General features: G+C 41.4%; 1 protein-coding gene across 1 annotated transcript in view; it reads right to left on the reverse strand.

Annotated features, from left to right (window-relative positions):
• Nucleotides 1-22444, reverse strand: part of spidr (scaffold protein involved in DNA repair) — an 84511-nt gene that overhangs the window by 23461 nt on the left and 38606 nt on the right. The window contains exons 9-10 of the mRNA XM_046359727.1: nucleotides 18551-18761; nucleotides 18026-18258 (exon numbers count right to left, since the gene is read on the reverse strand). Of these exons, the coding sequence (XP_046215683.1) occupies nucleotides 18026-18258; nucleotides 18551-18761 (444 nt within the window). The remainder of the gene's footprint in view (nucleotides 1-18025; nucleotides 18259-18550; nucleotides 18762-22444) is intronic.

Raw genomic sequence — 22444 nt, forward strand, 5'->3', positions numbered from 1 at the left:
CAGGAGCAGAGGTGTCAAATTACTACTGCAGGTCAGTCAATTAGTGACAGCCTAGTCAGCTGACCGGGACTCCCCTTCTTCTACCCTCTTGTACCACTCCAGTACCACCCTAAAATACCACTCCAGTCCCCACGTGCAGCTCACAGTGATCCCCCTCCGCACCCTGCCTTGGATCCCATCCCTCAATAAAAGTAATTTTAAAGTCACCTACAATTTGAGTGCAATAATTGTCAATGATATCTTGGGTTCAACATCAGAGGTAATTATATGACTAATGGCTGATTAAAAGGTAATAAAGCATGGTAGCAATTCAACAATATGGCTCCTAAAGAAACATAATACTTCAAATGGCAGAAGCCATGATTGCACATCCCAGCACTTTATTCCAGTAAATCCAGTGCAATTTGTATATACACACACCGAACAAATTCTGTTACAGTTCACATCAGGAAATCATTCAATTGAAATAAATTCATTAGGCCCTAATTTACGGATTTTACATGACTGGGAACACAGTAGGGGCGTTGATCAGAAAACCAGTCAGTATCTGGTGTGACCACCATTTGCCTCATGCAGCGCAACACATCGCCTTCGACATGGAGTTGATCAGACTGTAGATTGTGGCCTGCGGAATATTGTCCCAATCCTCTTCAATGGCTGTGCGAAGTTGCTGAATATTAGTGGGAACTAGAATACGCTGTCGTACATGTTGATCCAGAGCATCCCAAACAAGCTCAATGGGTGACATGTCCCGTGAGTATGCAGGCCATGGAAAAACTGGGACATTTTAAGCTTCCAGAAATTGTGTACAGATTGTTGCAACATGGGGCCGTGCATTAGCATGCTGAAACATGAGGTGATAGCGGCGGATGACAGGTATCACGGTATATCTGTGCATTCAAATTGCTATCGATAAAATGCAATTGTGTTCGTTGTCCGTATGCTATAACCCCACTCATCTGTCTGATACAGTTGAAACCGGGATTCACCAGCGTGCCAGTGGCTATTGAAAGTGAGCATTTGCCCACTGAAGTTGGTTACAACCCGACTCTGGTGAGGACGACGAGCATGCAGATAAGCTTCCCTGATACAGTTCCTGACAATATGTGCAGAAATTATTTGGTTGTACAAACCCACAATTTCATCAGCTGTCCGGATGGCTGGTCTCAGAAAATTCCACAGTTGAAGAAGCCGGATGTAGAAGTCCTGGGCTGGTGTGGTTACACGTGGTCTACGGTTGGGAGGCCGGTTGGACGTACTGGTAACAGCTCTGGTTGACATACCTGCAGTCAGCATGCCAATTGCACGCACCCTCAACATTTGAGACATCTGTGTTGTGTTGTGTGACAAAACTGCACATTTTATAGTGGCCTTTTATTGTCCCCAGCACAAGGTGCAGCTGTGTAATGGTGATGCTGTTTAAATCAGCTTCTGATATGCCACACCTGACAGTTGGATGAATTATCTTGGCAAAAGAGAAATGCTCATTAACAGGGATGTTAACAAATTTGTGCACAATTTTGGGGGGAGAAAAGCTTTTTGTCCTTATGGCAAATTTCTGGGATATTTTATTTTACCTTATGAAACCAACACTTTACATGTTGCCTTTATATTTTTGTTCAGTATAGATGTATTTTAGTGATATATATTTTATGTTATGATTTTCATGTTTGTCTCTTGAAAACTGCCGCAAACCAATTTCCCATTGTGGGATAATAAAGGGAAGTACTACTAGTACTCTCAACGACCATGCATTCTATCATGAGCTCCAGTCCAGGGTCCATGTTCAGGCAACTGTCAAGTCTGCCTAACATAAAAAATTGCTTTAAAAAAACAAGCTCTCCCCTCAAGCAAATAGCCATTCGCTCTCTGAACAAGGTAATTAAATGGAAATTGGTTTTATGTAGTCTGCTCGTCAATCAAAGTTTATTGCTGGCAGTCCTGGAAGCTATAGGTTAGGCAGCGTTGTGCCACCCTGTGGCCAGTGGGCATTACTGGGCATCCCCTCCCTCACCTACTGCTGCAGCCAGGACCCAGCAGGACCCTCCCTGGAGCTCAACAACATGTCGTCTTTTGTTCCAGAGAATTGGCCTGGTGGATCACGACAGCACAGCAGGTCTGGCTTCAATTATAAATGTTTATTTCCTTTGTCAAGCAATGCCATATGGCTGGAGAGTAAAGAGACAGCCCTCTGTGGAGGGGGTCTGTTCAGCTAACTGTCCAATGTTTCGAGATTTCTATGAAATATGACTTATAATTAATAACAATATGCATAAAATAGTTTTCCTTCCAAGAAATTGTAATTAAGTACTTCAAAAAGCAGTTTATCTGTGTTGGAATGGTGTGGGCATACCACAACAAAAGAACACTGTGGGTGTATACCGGTAAATAAAAATATTCGTGAGAATAGTCTGCTGATTGGCCAGCTCATCCTTCCTCGGGAGGATGACATCATCCTATGAGGAAATAGCAAACATTTTTTAAATGGTCTGTTGATGTTAGTTTTTTTCCCTTCTCATATTTATGCGTTGGCTACAAAGGCAAGTATAGGATGAGTCAACAACATTATTTGAGTATGAGTTAACAGAATATTACAGATTTTTACTGGACAGTTACTTTAACAATAGCTAAGAACTAAGCTGGGGCACATGTTGCCACCAAGGCGAGGCAAATGTCCATGGAGAGGCAGAAGAACTTGCTGCAGGAAAAAATAAACAATGGAACAAACATTGCATATGGTCAAGAACCAAAATAACATTAGAAAGTGACATTATCAAAAGGGGGAAGTATCAGCCTATATAGCCAACACACAGTTTGGGCTTCAGTAAGCATAAGAAAATAGCAAGCGATTCACATCTTTCTCTGAAGTTCTCTACCATTACATTTTTACATTTATATTTTGTAATTTAGCAGACGCCTTAGTGTTTTCCATTAGCGCCGGCTGTCGGCTAAATCAGTCGGTCGACTCATTTTCAGCCGGCTACATTTTCCACTTCAAAGTAAGTAGGCTACTGATTATTTAAAAGTTTCAATTCACTACTCTGTCAAACCTACTAGAATGAACTATCTGCATTTTCTAGGGATCTATTGATAGGAGGCACCTGCCTGTCAGACACAAATTGCGCAATGACACGGAAACACAGCAGAGAGGAAGAGGCGAAGAGAGAGTATTCATTCTCCCCAAAATTGGTCAAAAATAAGGCCAATGCATTTCTATGGGCTTATTTTGGACCGGAGCTTGTCGCCTTCCTTTCCGTCTTTGGGACAACGACTGCCATTGCTAGGGCAGAGACATTAGCATCTCGTCATTATATACAGATCTCTGGTTGCAGTCAAATTTCTTTAGGCCTACATGGAGGTGAGAGAGCATGATGTTCGTGACTTTGCAGGTGGTAACAATGAATCAAAATCCACAACTCAGCTTAATTGTTTTCACACATTCATGTGTTTCACATAAGCCAGCCACGCGGAGTCATGACGCATATTTACTGTACGTTGATTGACAAATGAACAGCAAGTGTTGACTATAGTTGATAAAAATACATTTAAAAACTGTCGAACTGACGAAATAAAGTTGATCTCCTATTCCATTTGCCATTCATAAATCATGCAACGTGCCATGGTATTTGTCTTCTTTAAACTCTGGATCCCCATTAGCTGCTGCAAAGGCAGCAGCTACTCTTCCTGGGGTCCAGCAAAATGACATATAATAAAACAATACATTACACCACAATATTACACACTACTCAACCATAACATATATACAATCCAAAATCAATAAAATCAACACAGCAAATTAACAATATTAAAATGCGTGTGTGAGTAGTGTGTCTGTTCGCATATTTTTGCGAATGCTGTGTGTGTGGGTGTTTCTCGTCATAGTCCACACTTTTCCATAAGGTGTAGTTTTATCACATCAGATTTTACTGATTGACTGAGCTACATGATGTGGAACACAGTTCCATGTAGTCATGGCTCTATGTAGTACTGTGTGTTTCACGTAGTATGTTCTGGACTTGGGGACTGTTAAGAGATCTCTGGTGGCATGTCTTGTGGGGTGTGTATGGGTGTCTGAGCTGTGTGCTAGTTGCTTAGACAGCTCAGAGATTTCAACATGTTAATACCTTTTGACCATGACAGTTTTACAATCCAAGGTTACTCCAAGCAGTTTAGTCAACTCAACTTGCTCAATTTCCACATTATTCATTACGATATTTAGTTGAGGATTAGGGTTTAGTGGATGATTTGTCCCAAATACAATGTTTGCTTAATATTTAAGACCAGCTTATTTCTTGCCACCCATTCTGAAACTGACTGCAGCTCTTTCACTTGCTGTGTTTGCTGACATGTATTGTGGTGAGTCCTCTCCATATATAGACACACAGGCATTACTCAGTGCCAGGTCAGTAGTAAAGACTGAAAAAATGAAGGGGCCTTAACAGCTGCCCTGGAGAATGCCTGATTCTACCTAGATTATGTTGGAGGTTTACATTAAATAACACCATCTGTGTCCTGTTAGAAAGGTAACTCGATCCACAATATAGCAGGGGATATGAAGCCATAACACACATGTATTCCTAACAAGTCTAACAAAACAGCTCCCACAATTTTCTTATTATCAATTTCTCTCATCCAAAAATCAGTCATTTGTGTCATTTGTGTAAGGTACAATACACATGTTGAAAGCCCTCCATATAAGTGTGCAAATTATGTTGTTAATTTGTTTGTGAAATAGCATTGTATCAGGTCAAAAGTTTACATTGGGTTAGTAACAGGCTGATTGGTTGGCTGTTTTAGCCAGTAAAGGGTGATTTGCTATTAGCGGAAAGACTTTTGCTTTCCTCCAGGCCTCCACTTTCCTGTAGGCTTAGATAAAAGAGAGGGCAAATAGGAGTGGCAATATAGTCCGCTATTATCCTTAGTAATTCTCCATCCAAGTCGTCAGACCCAGGCAGCATGTCATTGTTGATAGAAAACAAATATTTCACATTTTCCACACTCAATTTACAGAATTCAAAATTAAAATGTTTGCCTTGCATAATTTGGTCAGTTATGTATGGAAGTGTAGGTTCAGAACTTGTTGTCATGCCTACATTTGCTTATCTTGCCAATAGAAAAATCATTAAAGTAGTAGGCAATATCAGTGGGTTTTGTGATGAATGAGCCATCTGATTCAATGAATGGAGCAGAGTTTGCCTTTTTGCACAAAACTTAATTTAAGGTCGCAAATTATTTTTATTATCATTCTTTATACATATATTTTTATATATATATATATATTATTTATATATATATATATATATAAATAATATATATATATATATATATAAATAATATATATATAATATATATATATATAATATGAATACCCCCAATAAAGGAGTGGTTCTGCAGGTGATAACCACAGACCACTTCTCAGTTCCTATGCTTCCTGGCTGATGTGTTGGTCACTTTTGAATGCTGGCGGTGCTTTTACTCTAGTGGTAGCATGAGACGGAGTCTACAACCCACACAAGTGGCTCAAGTAGTGTAGCTCATCCAGGATGGCACATCAATGCGAGCTGTGGCAAGAAGTTTTGATGTGTCTGTCAGCGTAGTGTCCAGAGCATGGAGGCGCCACCAGGAGACAGGCCAGTACATCAGGAGACGTGGAAGAGGCTGTAGGAGGGCAACAACCCAGCAGCAGGACCGCTACCTCCGCCTTTGTGCAAGGAAGAGCAGGATGAGCACTGCCAGAGCCCTGCAAAATGACCTCCAGCAGGCCACAAATGTGAATGTGTCTGCTCAAACGGTCAGAAACAGACTCCATGAGGGTGGTATGAGTGCCCGACGTCCACAGGTGGGGGTTGTGCTTACAGCCCAACACCGTGCAGGACGTTTGGCATTTGCCAGAGAACACCAAGATTGGAAAATTCGCCACTGGCGCCCTGTGCTCTTCACAGATGAAAGCAGGTTCACAATGAGCACATGTGACAGACGTGACAGTCTGGAGACGCCGTGGAGAACGTTCTGCTGCCTGCAACATCCTCCAGCATGACTGGTTTGGCGGTGGTGTGGGGTGGCATTTCTTTGGGGGGCCGCACAGCCCTCCATGTGCTCGCCAGAGGTAGCCTGACTGCCATTAGGTACAGAGATGAGATCCTCAGACCCCTTGTGAGACCATATGCTGGTGCGGTTGGCCCTGGGTTCCTCCTAATGCAAGACAATGCTAGACCTCATGTGGCTGGAGTGTGTCAGCAGTTCCTGCAAGAGGAAGGCATTGATGCTATGGACTGGCCTTCCCGTTCCCCAGACCTGAATCCAATTGAGCACATCTGGGACATCATGTCTCGCTCCATCCACCAACGCCATGTTGCACCACAGACTGTCCAGGAGTTGGCGGATGCTTTAGTCCAGGTCTGGGAGGAGATCCCTCAGGAGACCATCCGCCACCTCATCAGGAGCATGCCCAGGCGTTGTAGGGAGGTCATACAGGCACGTGGAGGCCACACACACTACTGAGCCTCATTTTGACTTGTTTTAAGGACATTACATCAAAGTTGGATCAGCCTGTAGTGTAGTTTTCCACTTTAATTTTGAGTGTGACTCCAAATCCAGACATCCATGGGTTGATAAATATGATTTCCATTGATAATATTTGTGTGATTTTGTTGTCAGCACATTCAACTATGTAAAGAAAAAAGTATTTAATAAGAATATTTCATTCATTCAGATCTATGATGTGTTATTTTAGTGTTCCCTTTATTTTTGTTGAGCAGTGTATATATATATATACATATTTTTTTATATATTTTTTTCTTCCCATAGTACAGTTTATAATTTTTGTTAAGTTTAGTCACATGATTTCTCAATTTACAGTAAGGTAGCCAATCAGCTGTGCAACCAGATCCTTTTGCCTCATCCCTCTCAATCATCGAAATGTGCAATGAATATGGTTGATTTTTAAGGTTAGGGAAAAGTGCAATTAATAGTGCCACTTTCCATGATTTCAATATAACTATGTATTTATGGTTGTTCATAATTTCTTGCATTTCAATCATTATATTTGTCATTGTTTTTAACCATCGAGTGTTTTAATTAATAATTAAGTTCTGTCTGTTATACAAATAATTTCAATTCAATCATAACATTTTTAAATTCCTCATCAATCCACAGGGATTTAACGGGTTTTACAGTCATTTAATAATGGGTGCACGCTTATTAGTAACTGAAATAAGCAATTCATTAAATTATTCAAGTGCAACATTGGGATGTTCCTCATTACACACATCAGACCAACAAATATTTTTAACATTTTCAAAATAGGAATAATTTCAAAACCTTGTTTGATTGCATATACAGTCGTGGCCAAAAGTTTTGAGAATGATGCAAATATTAATTTTCACAAAATCTACTGCCTCAGTTTGTATGTTGGCAATTTGCATATACTCCAGAATGTTATGAAGAGTGATCAGAAGAATTGCAATTAATTGCAAAGTCCCTCTTTGCGATGCAAATGAACTGAATCTCCCCCCAAAAAATCCACTACATTTTAGCCCTGCCACAAAAGGACCAGCTGACATCATGTCAGTGATTCTCTCGTTAACACAGGTGTGAGTGTTGACGAGGACAAGGCTGGATATCACTGTAATGCTGATTGAGTTCAAATAACAGACTGGATGCTTCAAAAGGAGGGTAGTGTTTGGAATCATTGTTCTTCCTCTGTCAACCACAGTTACCTGCAAGGAAACACGTGCCGTCATCATTGCTTTGCACAAAAAGGGCTTCACAGGCAAGGATATTGCTGCCAGTAAGATTGCACCTAAATCAACCATTTATCGGATCACCAAGAACTTCAAGGAGAGTTGTTCAATTGTTGTGAAGAAGGCTTCAGGGCGCCCAAGAAAGTCCAGCAAGCGCCAGGACCATCTCCTAAAGTTGATTCAGCTGCGGGATCGGGGCACCACCAGTACAGAGCTTACTCAGGAATGGCAGCAGGCAGGTGGGAGTGCATCTGCACGCACAGTGAGGCAAAAACTTTTGGAGGATGGCCTGGTGTCAAGAAGGGCCAGACTGATATTCTGCAAAAGGTACAGGGATTGGACTGCTGAGGACTGGGATAAAGTCATTTTCTCTGATGAATCCCCTTTCCAATTGTTTGGGGCATCCAGGAAAAAGCTTGTCCAGAGAAGACAAGGTGAGCACTACCATCAGTCCTGTGTCATGCCAACAGTAAAGCATCCTGAGACCATTCATGTGTGGGGTTGCTTCTCAGCCAAGGGAGTGGGCTCATTGACAATTATGCCTAAGATCACAGCCATGAATAAAGAATTGTACCAACACATCCTCCGAGAGCAACTTCTCCCAACCATCCAGAAACAGTTTGGTGATGAACAATGCCTTTTCCAGCATGATGGATCACCTTGCAATAAGGCAAAAGTCATAACTAAGTGGCTCGGGGAACAAAACATTGATATTTTGGGTCCATGGGAAGAAAATTCACCAATTCACCAAACATTAATCCCATTGAGAACTTGTGGTCAATCCTCAAACAAAACCCCACAAATTCCAAGCATTGATTATGCAAGAATGGGCTGCCATCAGTCAGGATGTGGCCCAGAAGTTAATTGACAGCATGCCAGGGCAGATTGCAGAGGTCTTGAAAAAGAAGGGTCAACACTCCAAATATTGACTCTTTGCATCAACTTCATGTAATTGTCAATAAATACTTGTAATTATACTTGAGTATTCAATAGTAACATCTGGCAAAAATATCTAGACACTGAAGCAGCAAACTTTGTGAAAATTAATATTTGTGTCATTCTCAAAACTTTTGGCCACGACTTGCACACTATTTTTGGTTCCGTCTGGAACTTTAGTTTTCCCAGATATGACTATTATATTATGATCACTATATCTGATGGGTGTGGATACTGATTTAGAGCACATTTCTGCAGCATTAGTAAAGATGTGGTCAATACTAAGGATTCATGTCGCTGCGCCACAAAGATTTCACATCAAGTGAACCTGATATTTAGTAATCATAGTGTAACTTTGATCGCCAATGACGTTGTACATTTCGAAGCAGGCCGCTCATAAATTCAGACCATTATAATGTTCCTCAATTAATTCCGTGAATTTCAGCAGTAGGTCGAGGCTATCTAGACACAGAGCACTCTCAGGATGCACCCAGAGTATACTATAGAGTTGTTAAATCATACAAACTTTGTAACGGCAGTCAAACAAAAGTTAAAATGACCAAAGTTGCTAAGGTTGCGAGATAACTTCTAACGAATGACAGAATGTCCTATTTGGCAAAATCGAGTTGATGATGATAAAGAAAGCAGATCAGAACATGAATAAAAGCGAAGTGGAGAGAGGAAATTGTTTCAATATCAAGGTATCTTAACGGGGACCATTCTACTCTCATAACGTTCGTTGATCACACATTCTATACCGAAGCTCTCATATGGGCAGCAATTACGAGACAGCGCAGAGAAGCGTGGGACATGTTATAGCGGTATTTTGACATGTAAAGGCAAGACATGTATTGATAACGCAACATATGGATTACATAATAAAGTAAGGAATTTTCATATGAGACAGGAGTCATGATTTTGAGTTTGTTGGATTGGGACGATAAGAAACTAGCCTAGGCTCTACATGTGGCTATATAAGGCTACTACATGAGTCAATAAATATATTAATAATACACTTTACTTAGGCTACATTATTGCATGCTAAAAGTTTCTGATCAGATAGATGATCAAACAAATAAATGAGATACCACTTCCACTTGTCCTGACAGAGATAAATGATCCAAATATATAGACCGATTCAGTGAAAAAAAATCACATTGATTGATAATCAGACAAGTCACAGGCTTTTGGTTGGGAGTAGGCCAGGCAACTGCCCGCGTGAAGAGCAAGACTTGAATAACATGGTGCCATGTTTCATGAACGTAAATAAAAGATCCCATACATTTTCCATATGCACAAAAAGCGTATTTCTCTCAAATTCTGTGCACACATTTGTTTACATCCCTGTTCTCCTTTGCCAAGATAATCCATCCACCTGACAGGTGTGGCATATCAAGTAGCTGATTAAACAGCACAATCATTACACAGGCGCACCTTGTGCTGGGTACAATAAAAAGCCACTCAAATGTGCAGTTTTGTCACACAATACAATGCCACAAATGTCTCAAGTTTTGAGGGAGTGTGCAATTGGCATGCTGACAGCAGGAATGTCCACCAGAGACCATTTCTCCATAATAAGCCACGTCCAACGCTGTTTTAGAGAACTTTGCAGTATGTCCAACAGGCCTCACAATCGCAGACCACGTGTATGGCGTTGGGTGGGTAAGCAGTTTGCTGATTTCGACGTTGTGACATCAGCAACGTTGTAGTGATGGTGGGGTTATGGTATGGGCAAGCGGTGGAATTATGGTATGGGCAAGCAAAAGCTACTGACAACGAACACAATAGCATTTTGTCAAATAGAAATTTGACAAATGCATAGAGATACCGTGACGAGATCGAGGACAATTGTTGTGCCATTCATCCACCGCCATCAGCATGATAATGCATGGACCCATGTCGCAAGGATCTGTAAACAATTCCTGGAAGCTTAAAATGTCCCAGTTCTTCCATGGCCTGCATACTTACCAGACATGTCACCCATTGAGCATATTTGGGATGCTCTGGATCGACATGTACGACAGCATGTGAAAACAGGCTTTGAATTTTTTTCTAATTCATAAAAAATTAAAAACAGGAATACCTTATTTACATAAGTATTCAAAATTGAGCTCAGGAGCATCCTGTTCCCATTGATCATCCTTGAGATGTTTCTACAAGTTGATTGGAAAGGGAAAAGGGGATATATTGTCAGTTGTCCAACAATGTATTCAACTGAAATATGTCTTCCGCATTTAACCCAACCCCTCAATCAGAGAGGTGCGGGCTGCTGCCTTAATCGACATCCACGTCTTCAGCGCCCGGGTAACAGTGGATTAACTGCCTTGCTCAGGGGCAGAACAACATATTTTTACCATGTCAGCTCGGGATTCGATCCAGCATTGGATGGAGCTCACTTGTGTAAATTCAATTGATTGGACATGATTCGGAAAGGCACCCACCTGTGTATTTAAGGTCCCACAGTTGACAGTGCATGTCAGAGCAGAAACCAAGCCACGAGATCGAAGGAATTGTCCGTGGAGCTCCGAGACAGGATTGTGCAAAGGCACAAATCTGGGGAAGAGTATGAAAAAATGATTGAAGGTCCCAAGAACACAGTGGCCTCCATCATTCTTAAAATGGAAGAAGTTTGGAACCATCAAGACTCCTCCTAGGGCTGGCCGCCCGGCCAAACTGGCCCATCGGGGGAGAATGGCCTTGGTAAGGGAGGTGACCAAGAACCCGATGGTCACTCGGATAGAGCTCCAGAGTTCCTCTGTCGAGATGGTAGAACCTTCCAGAAGGAGAACCGTCTCTGCAGCACTCCACCAATCAGGCCTTAATGGTAGAGTGGCCAGACGGAAGCCACTCCTCAGTAAAAGGTACGACAACCCGCTTGGAGTTTGACAAAAGGCACCGATAGGACTCTGATCATGAGAAACAAGATTCTCTGGTCTGATGAAACCAAGATTGAACTCTTTGGCCTGAATGCCAAGCGGCACATCTGGAAGAAACCTGGCCAATACCATCCCTGCGGTGAAGCATGGTGTTGGCAGCATCATGCTGTGGGCATGTTTTTCAGCATCAGGGACTGGGAGACTAGTCAGTATTGAGGGAAAGAAGAACAGAGCACAGAGTACAGAGATCCTTGATGAAAACCTGCTCCAGAGCGCTCAGGGCTTTAGACTGTGGCGGAGGTTCACCTTCCAACAGGACAACAACCTTAACTTCTTGGTGACAGGGGGAAGTATTCAACTGCCTGCTACTCATCCCCAGAGGATAAGATATGTAAATTATTAGTAGATTTGGATAGAAAACACCCTGAAGTTTCTAAAACTATTCGAATCATGTATGTGAGTATAACAGAACTTATTTAGCAGACGAAACCCCGAGGACAAACCATTCAGATTTTTTTTATGTCATTTTCTTTTCAATGGGTTTTCATTGGGAATCCAGAATTCTAAGGAACCTTCTTGCAGTTCCTATCGCTTCCACTGGATGTCAACAGTCGTTAGAAATTGGTTGAGGTTTTTCCTTTGTGTAATGAAGAAGTACGGAATTCTTGAACATGGGTCACTTGAAGAGTACTGTTAGATGGAGGCGGATGACCAGAAAGCTAAGTAAAAAAATACATAATGGTGTATTACAAAAGTAGTTTGAAATGTTTTGACAAAGTTTACAGGTAACTTTTGAGGTATTTTGTAGTCAAGTTGAGCAAGTTGGAACCAGTGTTTTTCTGGATCAAACGCGCCAAATAAACTGACATTTTGGATATATATCGACGGAATTAAGCACTGTGATGGACATTTTTATGTCTGTGCTTTTTTAATAACCAATTTCTGTGTTCATGCAAATTAACACCCGGGTAAAATCCTCACTGTAGTATCTGCAATTTGGCAGTACTCCCAAACCCTTGATTTGAGAACGATCTCTCAGTTAAGGTCTCCGCTTATAATAATTATGAATAAGCAACATCATGAAATTATTACTTTGTGTGTCAGTATATAAAATAATTTACGGGACTGCCCCATTGCAGCTCCTGATCGACATGTATACTGGCTGCACTCAGTTGGTTGGAACCTCTCCAGCTTGCTGATAATAAACAAAATTATTAATTTAAGACTGACTTCGAGTGTCCCTGTGTAAAATTTGTGAGGGTCTGCGAGGAGAAGTGGTGCCACGTTTTATGAAGCGTGAGGGAAATTCCTCTCCACACCCCTACCTACATTTACATTTAAGTCATTTAGCAGACGCTCTTATCCAGAGCGACTTACAAATTGGTGCATTCACCTTATGACTACCTGGGCTTGAACCAGGGACACATTGACAACAGCCACCCTCGAAGCATCGTTAACCATCGCTCCATAAAGCCGCGGCCCTTGCAGAGCAAGGGGAACAACTACTTCAAGGTCTCGAGCGAGTTACGTCACTGATTGAAATGCTATTAGCGCGCACCCTGCTCACTAGCTAGCCATTTCACATTGGTTACACCAGCCTGATCTCGGGAGTTGATAGATTGAAGTCATAAACGGCTCAATGCTTGAAGCACAGCGAAGAGCTGCTGGCAAACGCACGAAAGTGCTGTTTGAATGAATGCTTACGAGACTGCTGCTGCCTACCACCGCTCAGTCAGACTGCTCTATCAAATATCAAATCAGACTTAATTATAACATAATAACACACAGAAATACCAGCCATAGGTCATTAATATGGCCAAATCCAGAAACTGTCATTTTGAAAACAAAACGTTTATTCTTTCAGTGAAATATTTTATCTAACGGGTGGCATCCATAAGTCTAAATATTCCTGTTACATTGCACAACCTTCAATGTATTGTCATAATTACGTATAATTCTGGCAAATTAGTTCGAGCCAGGCGGCCCAAACTGTTGCATATACCCTGACTCTGTGTGCAATGAACGCAAGAGAAGTGACAGTTTCCCTAGTTTAATAATGCCTGCTAACCTGGATTTCTTTTAACTAAATATGCAGGTTTAAAAATATATCCTTGTGTATTGATTTTAAAGAAAGGCATTGATGTTTATGGTTAGCTACATACGTGCAACGATTATGATTTTTTCCGCAAATGCGCATTTGCTAAGTCATCTCCCGTTTGGCGAATTTGGTCTTCAAACAGTTCGCAACGAACCAGGCAGCCCAAACTGCTGCAAATAGCCTGACTCTGTTGCACAGAATGCAAGGTAAGTGACACAATTTCCCTATTTAAAAGGAATTCATATGAGCAGGCAATATTAACTAAATATGTAGGTTTAAAAATATATACTTGTGTATTGATTTTAAGAAAGGCGTTGATGTTATTGGTTAGGTACACATTGGTGCAACGACAGTGCTTTTTCGCAAATGCACTTGTTAAATAACCGTTTGGCAAAGTAGGCTATGATTCAATGATAAATAACAGGCACCGCACCAATTATATGCAACGTAGGACAAGCTAGATAAACTAGTAATATCATCAACCATGTGTAGTTAACTAGTGATTATTATGTTAAGATTGATTGTTTTTTATAGTATATGTTTAATGCTAGCTAGCACCTTACCACGGCTCCTTGCTGAACTCGCATAACAGGTAGTCAGCCTGCCATGCAAACTCCTCGTGGAGCGCAATGTAAACAAATAGCACTAGGTTATTCACAAGGAAAGGAAGTATCAAGAGAATTGTTGTAGATTCACACACACACACAGTTATGTATGTATGCATGTACAGTTGAAGTCGGAAGTTTACATAAACTTTGGTTGGAGTCATTAAAACATGTTTTTCAACCACTCCACATATTTCTTGTTAACAAACTATAGTTTTGGCCAGTCGGTTAGGACATCTACATTGTACATGACAAGTCATTTTTCCAACAATTGTTTACAGACAGATTATTTCACTTTTACTTATAATTCACTGTATCATAATTCCAGTGGGTCAGAAGTTTACATACACTAAGTTAGCTGTGCCTTTAAACAGCTTGGAAATTTCCAGAAAATTATGTCATGGCTTTAGAAGCTTCTGATAGGCTAATTGACATCATTTGAGTCAATTGGAGGTGTACCTGTGAATGTGTTTCAAGGCCTACCTTCAAACCCAGTGCCTCTTCACTTGACATCATGGGAAAATCAAAAGAAATCAGCCAAGACCTCAGAAATACAATTGTAGACCTCCACAAGTCTGGTTCATCCTTGGGAGCAATTTCCAAACGCCTGAAGGAACCACGTTCATCTGTACAAACAATAGTACGCAACTATAAACACCATAGGACCACACAGTTGTCATACAACTCAGAAAAGAGACGCGTTTGGTGCGAAAAGTGAAAATGGATCCCAGAACAGCAAAGGACCTTTTGAAGATGCTGGAGTTAACCAGTACAAAAGTATCTATATCCACAGATAAACGAGTCCTATATCGACATAACCTGAAAGTCCGCTCAGCACGGAGGAAGCCACTGCTCCAAAACAGTCATAAACATGACAGACTACGGTTTGCAACTGCACATGGAGACAAAGATTGCACGTATTGGAGAAATGAAACAAAAATAGTGACCATTGTTACTTTTGGAGGAAAAAGGGGGATGCTTGCAAGCCGAAGAACATCATCCCATCCGTGAAGGGGGTGGCAGCATCATGTTGTGGGGGTGCTTTGCTGCAGGAGGGACTGGTGCACTTCACAAAATAGATGGCATTATGAGGCAGGAAAATTATGTGGATATATTGAAGCAACATCTCAAGATATCAGTCAGGAAGTTAAAGCTTGGTCGCAAATGGGTCTTCCAAATGGACAATGACCCCAAGCATACTTCCAACGTTGTGGCAAAACGGCTTAAGGACAACAAAGTCAAGGTATTGGAGTGGCCATCACAAAGCCCTGACCTCAATCCCATAGGAAATTTGAAGGCAGAACTGAAAAAGCATGTGCGAGCAAGGCGGCCTACAAACCTGACTCAGTCACACCAGCTGTCAGGAGGAATGGGCCAAAATTCACCCAACTTATTGTGGGAAACTTGTGGAAGGCTACCCGAAACGTTTGACCCAAGTTAAACAATTGAAAGGTAATGCTACCAAATACTAATTGAGTGTATGTAAACTATTCTGACATTTCACATTCTTAAAACAAAGTGGTGATCCTAACTGACCTAAAACAGGGAATTTTTACTAGGATTAAATGTCAGGAATTGTGAAAAACTGAGTTTAAATGTATTTGGCTAAGGTGTATGTAAACTTTGTTTGGACAAACGTACCCATTCTAGGGTTTTTATTTCATTTGACTATTTTCTACATCGTAGAATATTAGTGAAGCCATCTGAACAATGGAAAAACACTAACGGAATAATGTAGTAACCAAAATAGTAGCCACCCGTTGCCTTGATGAAAGCTTTGCACACTCTTGGCATTCTCGCAACCAGCTTCATGAAGTAGTCACCTGGATGGCATTATAATTAACAGGTGTGGCTGATAAAAAAACTCATTCTTAATGCATGTGCCAATCCGTTGTGTTGTGACATGGTAGGGTAGGTATACAGAAAATAGTCAAATTTGGTAAAAGACCAAGTCCATATCACAGGAAAGGAAGACCCAGAGTTACCTCTGCTGCAGAGGATAAGTTCATGAGAGTTAACTGCACCTCAGATTGCAGCCCAAAACAATGCTTCAGAGTTCAAGTAACAGACACATCTCAACATCAACTGTTCAGAGTAGACTGTGTGAATCCGGCCTTCATGGTAGAATTGCTGAAAAGAATCCACTACCAAAGGACACTAATAATAAGAAGAGACTTGCTTGGGCCAACTGATTGGCTCAAACAGATTAAAACTTCTTATGGCTGCAGGGGCAGTATTGAGTAGCTTGGATGAAAGGTGCCCAGAGTCAACGGCCTGCTCCTCAGTCCCAGTTGCTAATATATGCATATTATTATTAGTATTGGATAGAAAACACTATGCCGCTTCTAAAACTGTTTGAATGATGTCTGTGAGTCTAACAGAACTCATATGGCAGGCGAAAACCTGAGAAGAAATCCAAACAGGAAGTGGGAAATCTGAGGTTGGTCGATTTTCAACCCAGCCCCTATTGAATACACAGTGGCATATGGATAAAGTTGCACTTCCTAGGGCTTCCACTAGATTTCAACCGTCTTTAGAAACTTGAATGAGCCAGATGGGAGTTCTTTGAGTCAGTGGTCTGGCAGAGAGCCAGGTCCTGGTGAAGCGCATTTCACATGATAGCGACCTGCGTTCCACAACTTCTCTACAGACATAGAAATTCTCTATTGAAGATTTATGATAACAACATCCTAAAGATTGAATCTATACTTAGTTTGACAAGTTTTCTTCGACCTGTAATATAACTTTTTAAATAAAGATTAAATATATATTTTTTTTTCATCACTGCGGGAACATCAGGTATACGGAGAACCTCATTCTGGTCCAAATTTTGGAAAATTTTGGCCCTCACAGAATCCAGCCATAAAAACGGAAATCAACAATATAAAAAAAAATATTGACCTTATTGGGGAATCAACTACAGTGGGGAGAACAAGTATTTGATACACTGCCGATGTTGCAGGTTTTCCTACTTACAAAGCATGTAGAGGTCTGTCATTTTTATCATAGGTACACTTCAACTGTGAGAGACGGAATCTAAAACAAAAATCCAGAAAATCCCATTGTATGATTTTTAAGTAATTCATTTGCATTTTATTGCATGAAATAGGTATTTGATCACCTACCAACCAGTAAGAACTCCGGCTCTTGTGAGGATTCTACATACCCCGTAGTCTTGTGAAAACAATGCGATTAGATTGTTAACATAGCTAAAACGAGCCTGACTCAAAGCAGCCTCAAATGTTTCCAGCCAATACATTTTTACTTAAATAACATTACAGCTCTGAAGTTCACAAGCAATGAGACACTTTGGCTTTGGTTAAAGGCAAGTAGGCTACAAATGCATACTAGTAGTAGTCATTTCCCCTGCTCAAGTAATCTACACATTCTGGGTGATGAGATTGTCACCTCGCTTCTTCTCTGGCGAGCTCATTGGCTATTGCTGATCACCGTTCTCAAAACTTGCACATCTCAAACTACAGGACGTCTGGGACAACTCAAAGATGGGATCAATAGCCCTCAGATTGTGTCTCTGACCTGCTCACATTAAACGAGAGTAGAGGAGACTGCACGACCCGAGTAGGGGAATTTTGTCTCGGATCTCATAAACCAGTCTGGGACAGCTAAATCAGGGCCAAAATCTTGTAGTGTACGCCCGGCTTTACAGTTAGTTTACCATGTAAACACTCACAACAGGCCATCATATTCAACCTCATAGGGACTTCATGGTAGATTAAACAAGATATCAGACATGTTGCTGAACTCTACCTGCTCTTGCCCTTCTGGAGAGGAGGCGGCACTCTAGGGGATCGGCCAGGAGCTCTGGACTTGAGTGAAGCCCCAGTGGAGCGCTCCCTGATGGGGGTACAGTAGACCCTCTGGACCACCACCTCCACATCCTGCCCCACTGACCCAGCCTGGCCCATGCCCTCGATGGCCTCTAGGAGCGAATGACACCCTCCGCTGCTGGCTGCACCTGAGCCACCCTGGCTGCATAAAGACTGGAGATTTGGATAGAGGAAAAAAAAAACACTTATTGGACCCGGACATCATATTGTACCTGGACAAACATGGGAGAATATTTGTGTTACCGAATTAAGATTTGAGACCCTTACAACATAGCAAGTTAGCCCACACTATACTTTACCCCACTGGTACTAATTGTGACTGTGTAGAGTGCAGACCACCAAAATAATAGGGCTAATCAAACCTGGGTTAACATCAATAGAATATAACTTTATTGTCCATTCTAGATGGAATATCTGCCAGTAAATATAGTGAAACCCAACCCACCTGTTTGACCGTGCCATCTCCCTCTGGTGAAGTCTTGTTGATCTCAAGCTGGCCAAATGACCTGGTCAGAGAGTATGGGTTGCATCTCTCCACTGGGACCAGGGCTCTGGGGAGGGACATGCTGGTTTGCTTGGTGTCAGAGTATACCTTCTGGCTGAAGTGTGTGTTGAGAATAATGCTATTATGTTGGCCCTCAATCATGAGACTTTGCCTGTAGAGAAAAAAGGGTTAATTTTGAAATATAGATTTGAAGTTGTGTTGTACCAATTCTTGTTTAGTAAATTGACAGAAACTATAGATGGTATTTGACTCGGTCATCTGTCACACACGCAACATTCAGGTTAAAAGGAGTGGAAAGATTGAGTAAACTAAAAGTATAGATTTAGGGGGGCTCTGTTCTTGCATAAGACTGCAGCGGCAGGAAGGCTGAATAAGACGTATGATGAATGTCAAATGTAGATCGATTGATAAGCAGGCAGCCGCCTCCACCTCCATCGGTCTCCTCACTCTCTAAACACCCTACCCCCAGGCACGTAGCAGATTCAGGTGGGTTAGCCTGCCCCCATGCTCCATGGAAAAATGCAATTGAACTGATAAGTTTGGAATCTTTTGCTGTATAGAAAGCTGCATTTTTCTTTTCCACAACAGTGAATTCAGACAGGCTGTTCCGGATACTGTGAAAAGCGGCAAGCCTGACCAAACATGCTTCACAGTACGCTCCAAATCCCTGAGATAGTGGAGCTGTTTTTTTATGTGGTTGTTAACACTTTCTTTCTTCCTGTTATTTTTTATAAACACCCTCAATTCAAATTCAGAATAGCAGCCTGTGTACATTTCAGTTGGGGCTTAATAAAACTAGAAAGGAAATGTGTGCATTGCATGTCATTTGACGATCCTTTGCATGTAAAGAGGCTGATCAATGTCTATTTTTTGTTTCCCTTTTATATCAGGAGAAACCATACTCATATTAATCAAGTAGCTAGAGAAAAATACTTAAAACATGTTTTATCAACAGTCAAGCATTTCAGCTTGTTAAGAATATTCACTTCATCTGAACAATAATTTACCAGACAATGTCCATCCTTTGAAAGCAATCCATCTAATTCAGATCACATTATTTCTCTAAGTGTTTATTATGTGGATGGTACAAAGGTCTGACTCAATATTTATTTTGATGTGACATAGGTAATAACATGGCTTATAGTTGACTCAGGGTCAACCGCAGTCTCTGTGGCTTCAGCTTACATGTGCCAGCCTGCCTCTGACTGGTAATAAGATGGAGGAGCCAGGGTAATAAAATCACACTTCATACAATGCTTCATACAGTTGCTTTCAATATAACAAATTTGATATTTGAGGTAAATGAGTCAACTTTAAAAAAATATATGTTATCTAATATTCAGTAGGTATTCATTACACTCAATTAGTGTCAGTATTAAGGTTTTGAAAAACCTGTTTTCTACATTTAATCTATCAGTGTCAAGGCTATCCTAAAGGAGCAACAGGAAGTGTGACCCTGCACAGTGCAGGTGACTGTTGGGAACTAGTACACGTTCACTACGTGTCATCAGACAGGTAGTTAGGTTAAGGAGCGGCTGCTTTCGTCAGAGGCAGAGTCAGTGAGGTGAATAATGTCTGCAGGTATTTCCACTCTGCTGCTGGCTGTCTGTGCTCTCTGCCCACTCACAAGGAGTGGGAGGCGGAAGGAGGGAGGGGCCCGGCCCACTCAGTGAAGGAGTATGGGGGAGGGAACAATTCACGTGTCACACAGGAAGCTGATAGACAAAAGATCCATTTTACAAGCATCGCTAATTTGATGAATTCCTGGGTTTTTCCACTTCTGGCTGTTCTTTTTGGCTATTGTTATAGCCTCGCTACTGTTATTTTTCACTGTCTTTTTTACTGTTGTTTTTATTTATTTACTTATTTATTGTTCACCTAATACCTTTTTTGAGTCTGTAAGTAAGCATTTCACTGTTGTATTCCGCGCACGTAACAAATCAACTTTGATTTGAAATGTAAGAGAATGAATGGCTATGAGGTTCAGCATTAGGCAAATAAACTAGATTAATAGTTGGTCTATATCTCATTACCAAAATATGAAATTGGGTCTAAAGAACAGATTCTGTAGGTTATACACTGAAAAAATATATATAAACGCAACATTCAACAATTTAAATGAGTTACAAGAAATTAGTTATAAGGAAATATATGAACTGTATATAAGGTTTCACATGACTGGGCAGGTACACAGCCATAGGTCCACCCACTTGGGAGCCAGGCCCAGCCAATTAGAATGAGTTTTCCCCACAAAAGTGCGTTATTACATCCAGAAATACTCCTCAGTTTCATCAGCTGTCCCGGGTGGCTGGTTTCAGACGATCCTGCAGGTGAAGAAGCCGAATGTGGAGGTCCTGGACTTGCGTGGTTACACGTGGTCTGCGGTTGTGAGGTCGGTTGGAGATACTGCCAAATTCTCCAAGACATTGGAGGTAGCTTCTTGTAGAGAAATGAACATTCAATTCTCTGGCAATAGCTCTGGTGGACATTCCTGCAAGCAACATGCCAATTGCACACTCCCTCAAAACCTGAGACATCTGTGGCATTGCACATTTTAGAGTGGCCTTTTATTGTCCACAGCACACGGTGCCCCCATGTAATGATTATGCTGTTTAATCAGCTTCTTGATATGCCACACCTGTCAGGTGGATGGATTATCTTGGCAAATGAGAAATGCTCACCAACAGGGATGTAAATACATTTGTGCCCAAAATCTGAGAGAAATACACGTTTTATGTATATGGAACACTTCTGAGAACTTTTATTTCAGCTAAAAAAAAAAAACGGGACCAACACTCTACATGTTGAGTTTATATTTTTGTTCAGTTTAAATGATTGATTTTGCTTTCAATAAGTCAGTGGGGGACTCTTCTCCACTGCTGGTGAAAAACAATACAGAGAAAAGAACTGCTATGATATTGCTAAACCACTGATACACTACACTGTGTGTGTGTGTGTGTGTGTGTGTGTGTGTGTGTGTGTGTGTGTGTGTGTGTGTGTGTGTGTGTGTGTGTGTGTGTGTGTGTGTGTGTGTGTGTGTGTGTGTGTGTGTGTGTGTGTGTGTGTGTGTGTGTGTGTGTGTGTGTGTGTGTGTGTGTGTGTGTGTGTGTGTGTGTGTAATAAGAGCCGCATGTGTTTTCAATCCTGTCCTCTTGACTTCTTCCACTCTGTTCCCAAATGCTCCAGAAAAAAAGCCCAGTGTTTTTTCCCGGGCCGGCTTGCTGGAAATGACCTAACTACTCCACTGCCAGGAAGAGGAATCCGAAGCAGCATTCCCTGGAGCAGCTTTTGACGTCAGAGCACCGAGTAGGCCCTTGGACTTCCGCCAGGCCAGCTCAGAGCCTGGATATTCCAGAGCTGCATGCTGGACTCCCAAACTAAACCACCAACAGCTGGAACCAGCCTCTATCTTGCGCCCAAACAACTTCACACACCCCAACTACTCTGACTGTGTATACACAACACCATTGCATAAGTTCCAGTAACGCATTATAACACATTTTGAAACAGAAAGTACAGGTAGGCCTATATTAGAAAATATAATTGAGATTTACATTTAACATTTGAGTCATTTAGCAAATGCTCTTATCCAGAGTGACTTACAATTAGTGTATTCATCTTAAAGGGATAGTTCACCCAAATTAACATTACAAAATGGCATTGGTTTCCTTACCCTGTAAGCAGTCAATGTACAAGGTATGACAGCCATGCATGGTTTGGTTTAGTTTCCCTGGCACTGTTTTCACATGCAAATGTTTTAGCATTCAAGTCATGTGACTGTTATTAGCACTTTTCACACATATTCAAATCATCTACAGTGCATTCAAAGTATTC

Source organism: Oncorhynchus gorbuscha, linkage group LG08, assembly GCF_021184085.1.
Source record: "Oncorhynchus gorbuscha isolate QuinsamMale2020 ecotype Even-year linkage group LG08, OgorEven_v1.0, whole genome shotgun sequence".
NCBI lineage: Eukaryota > Metazoa > Chordata > Actinopteri > Salmoniformes > Salmonidae > Oncorhynchus > Oncorhynchus gorbuscha.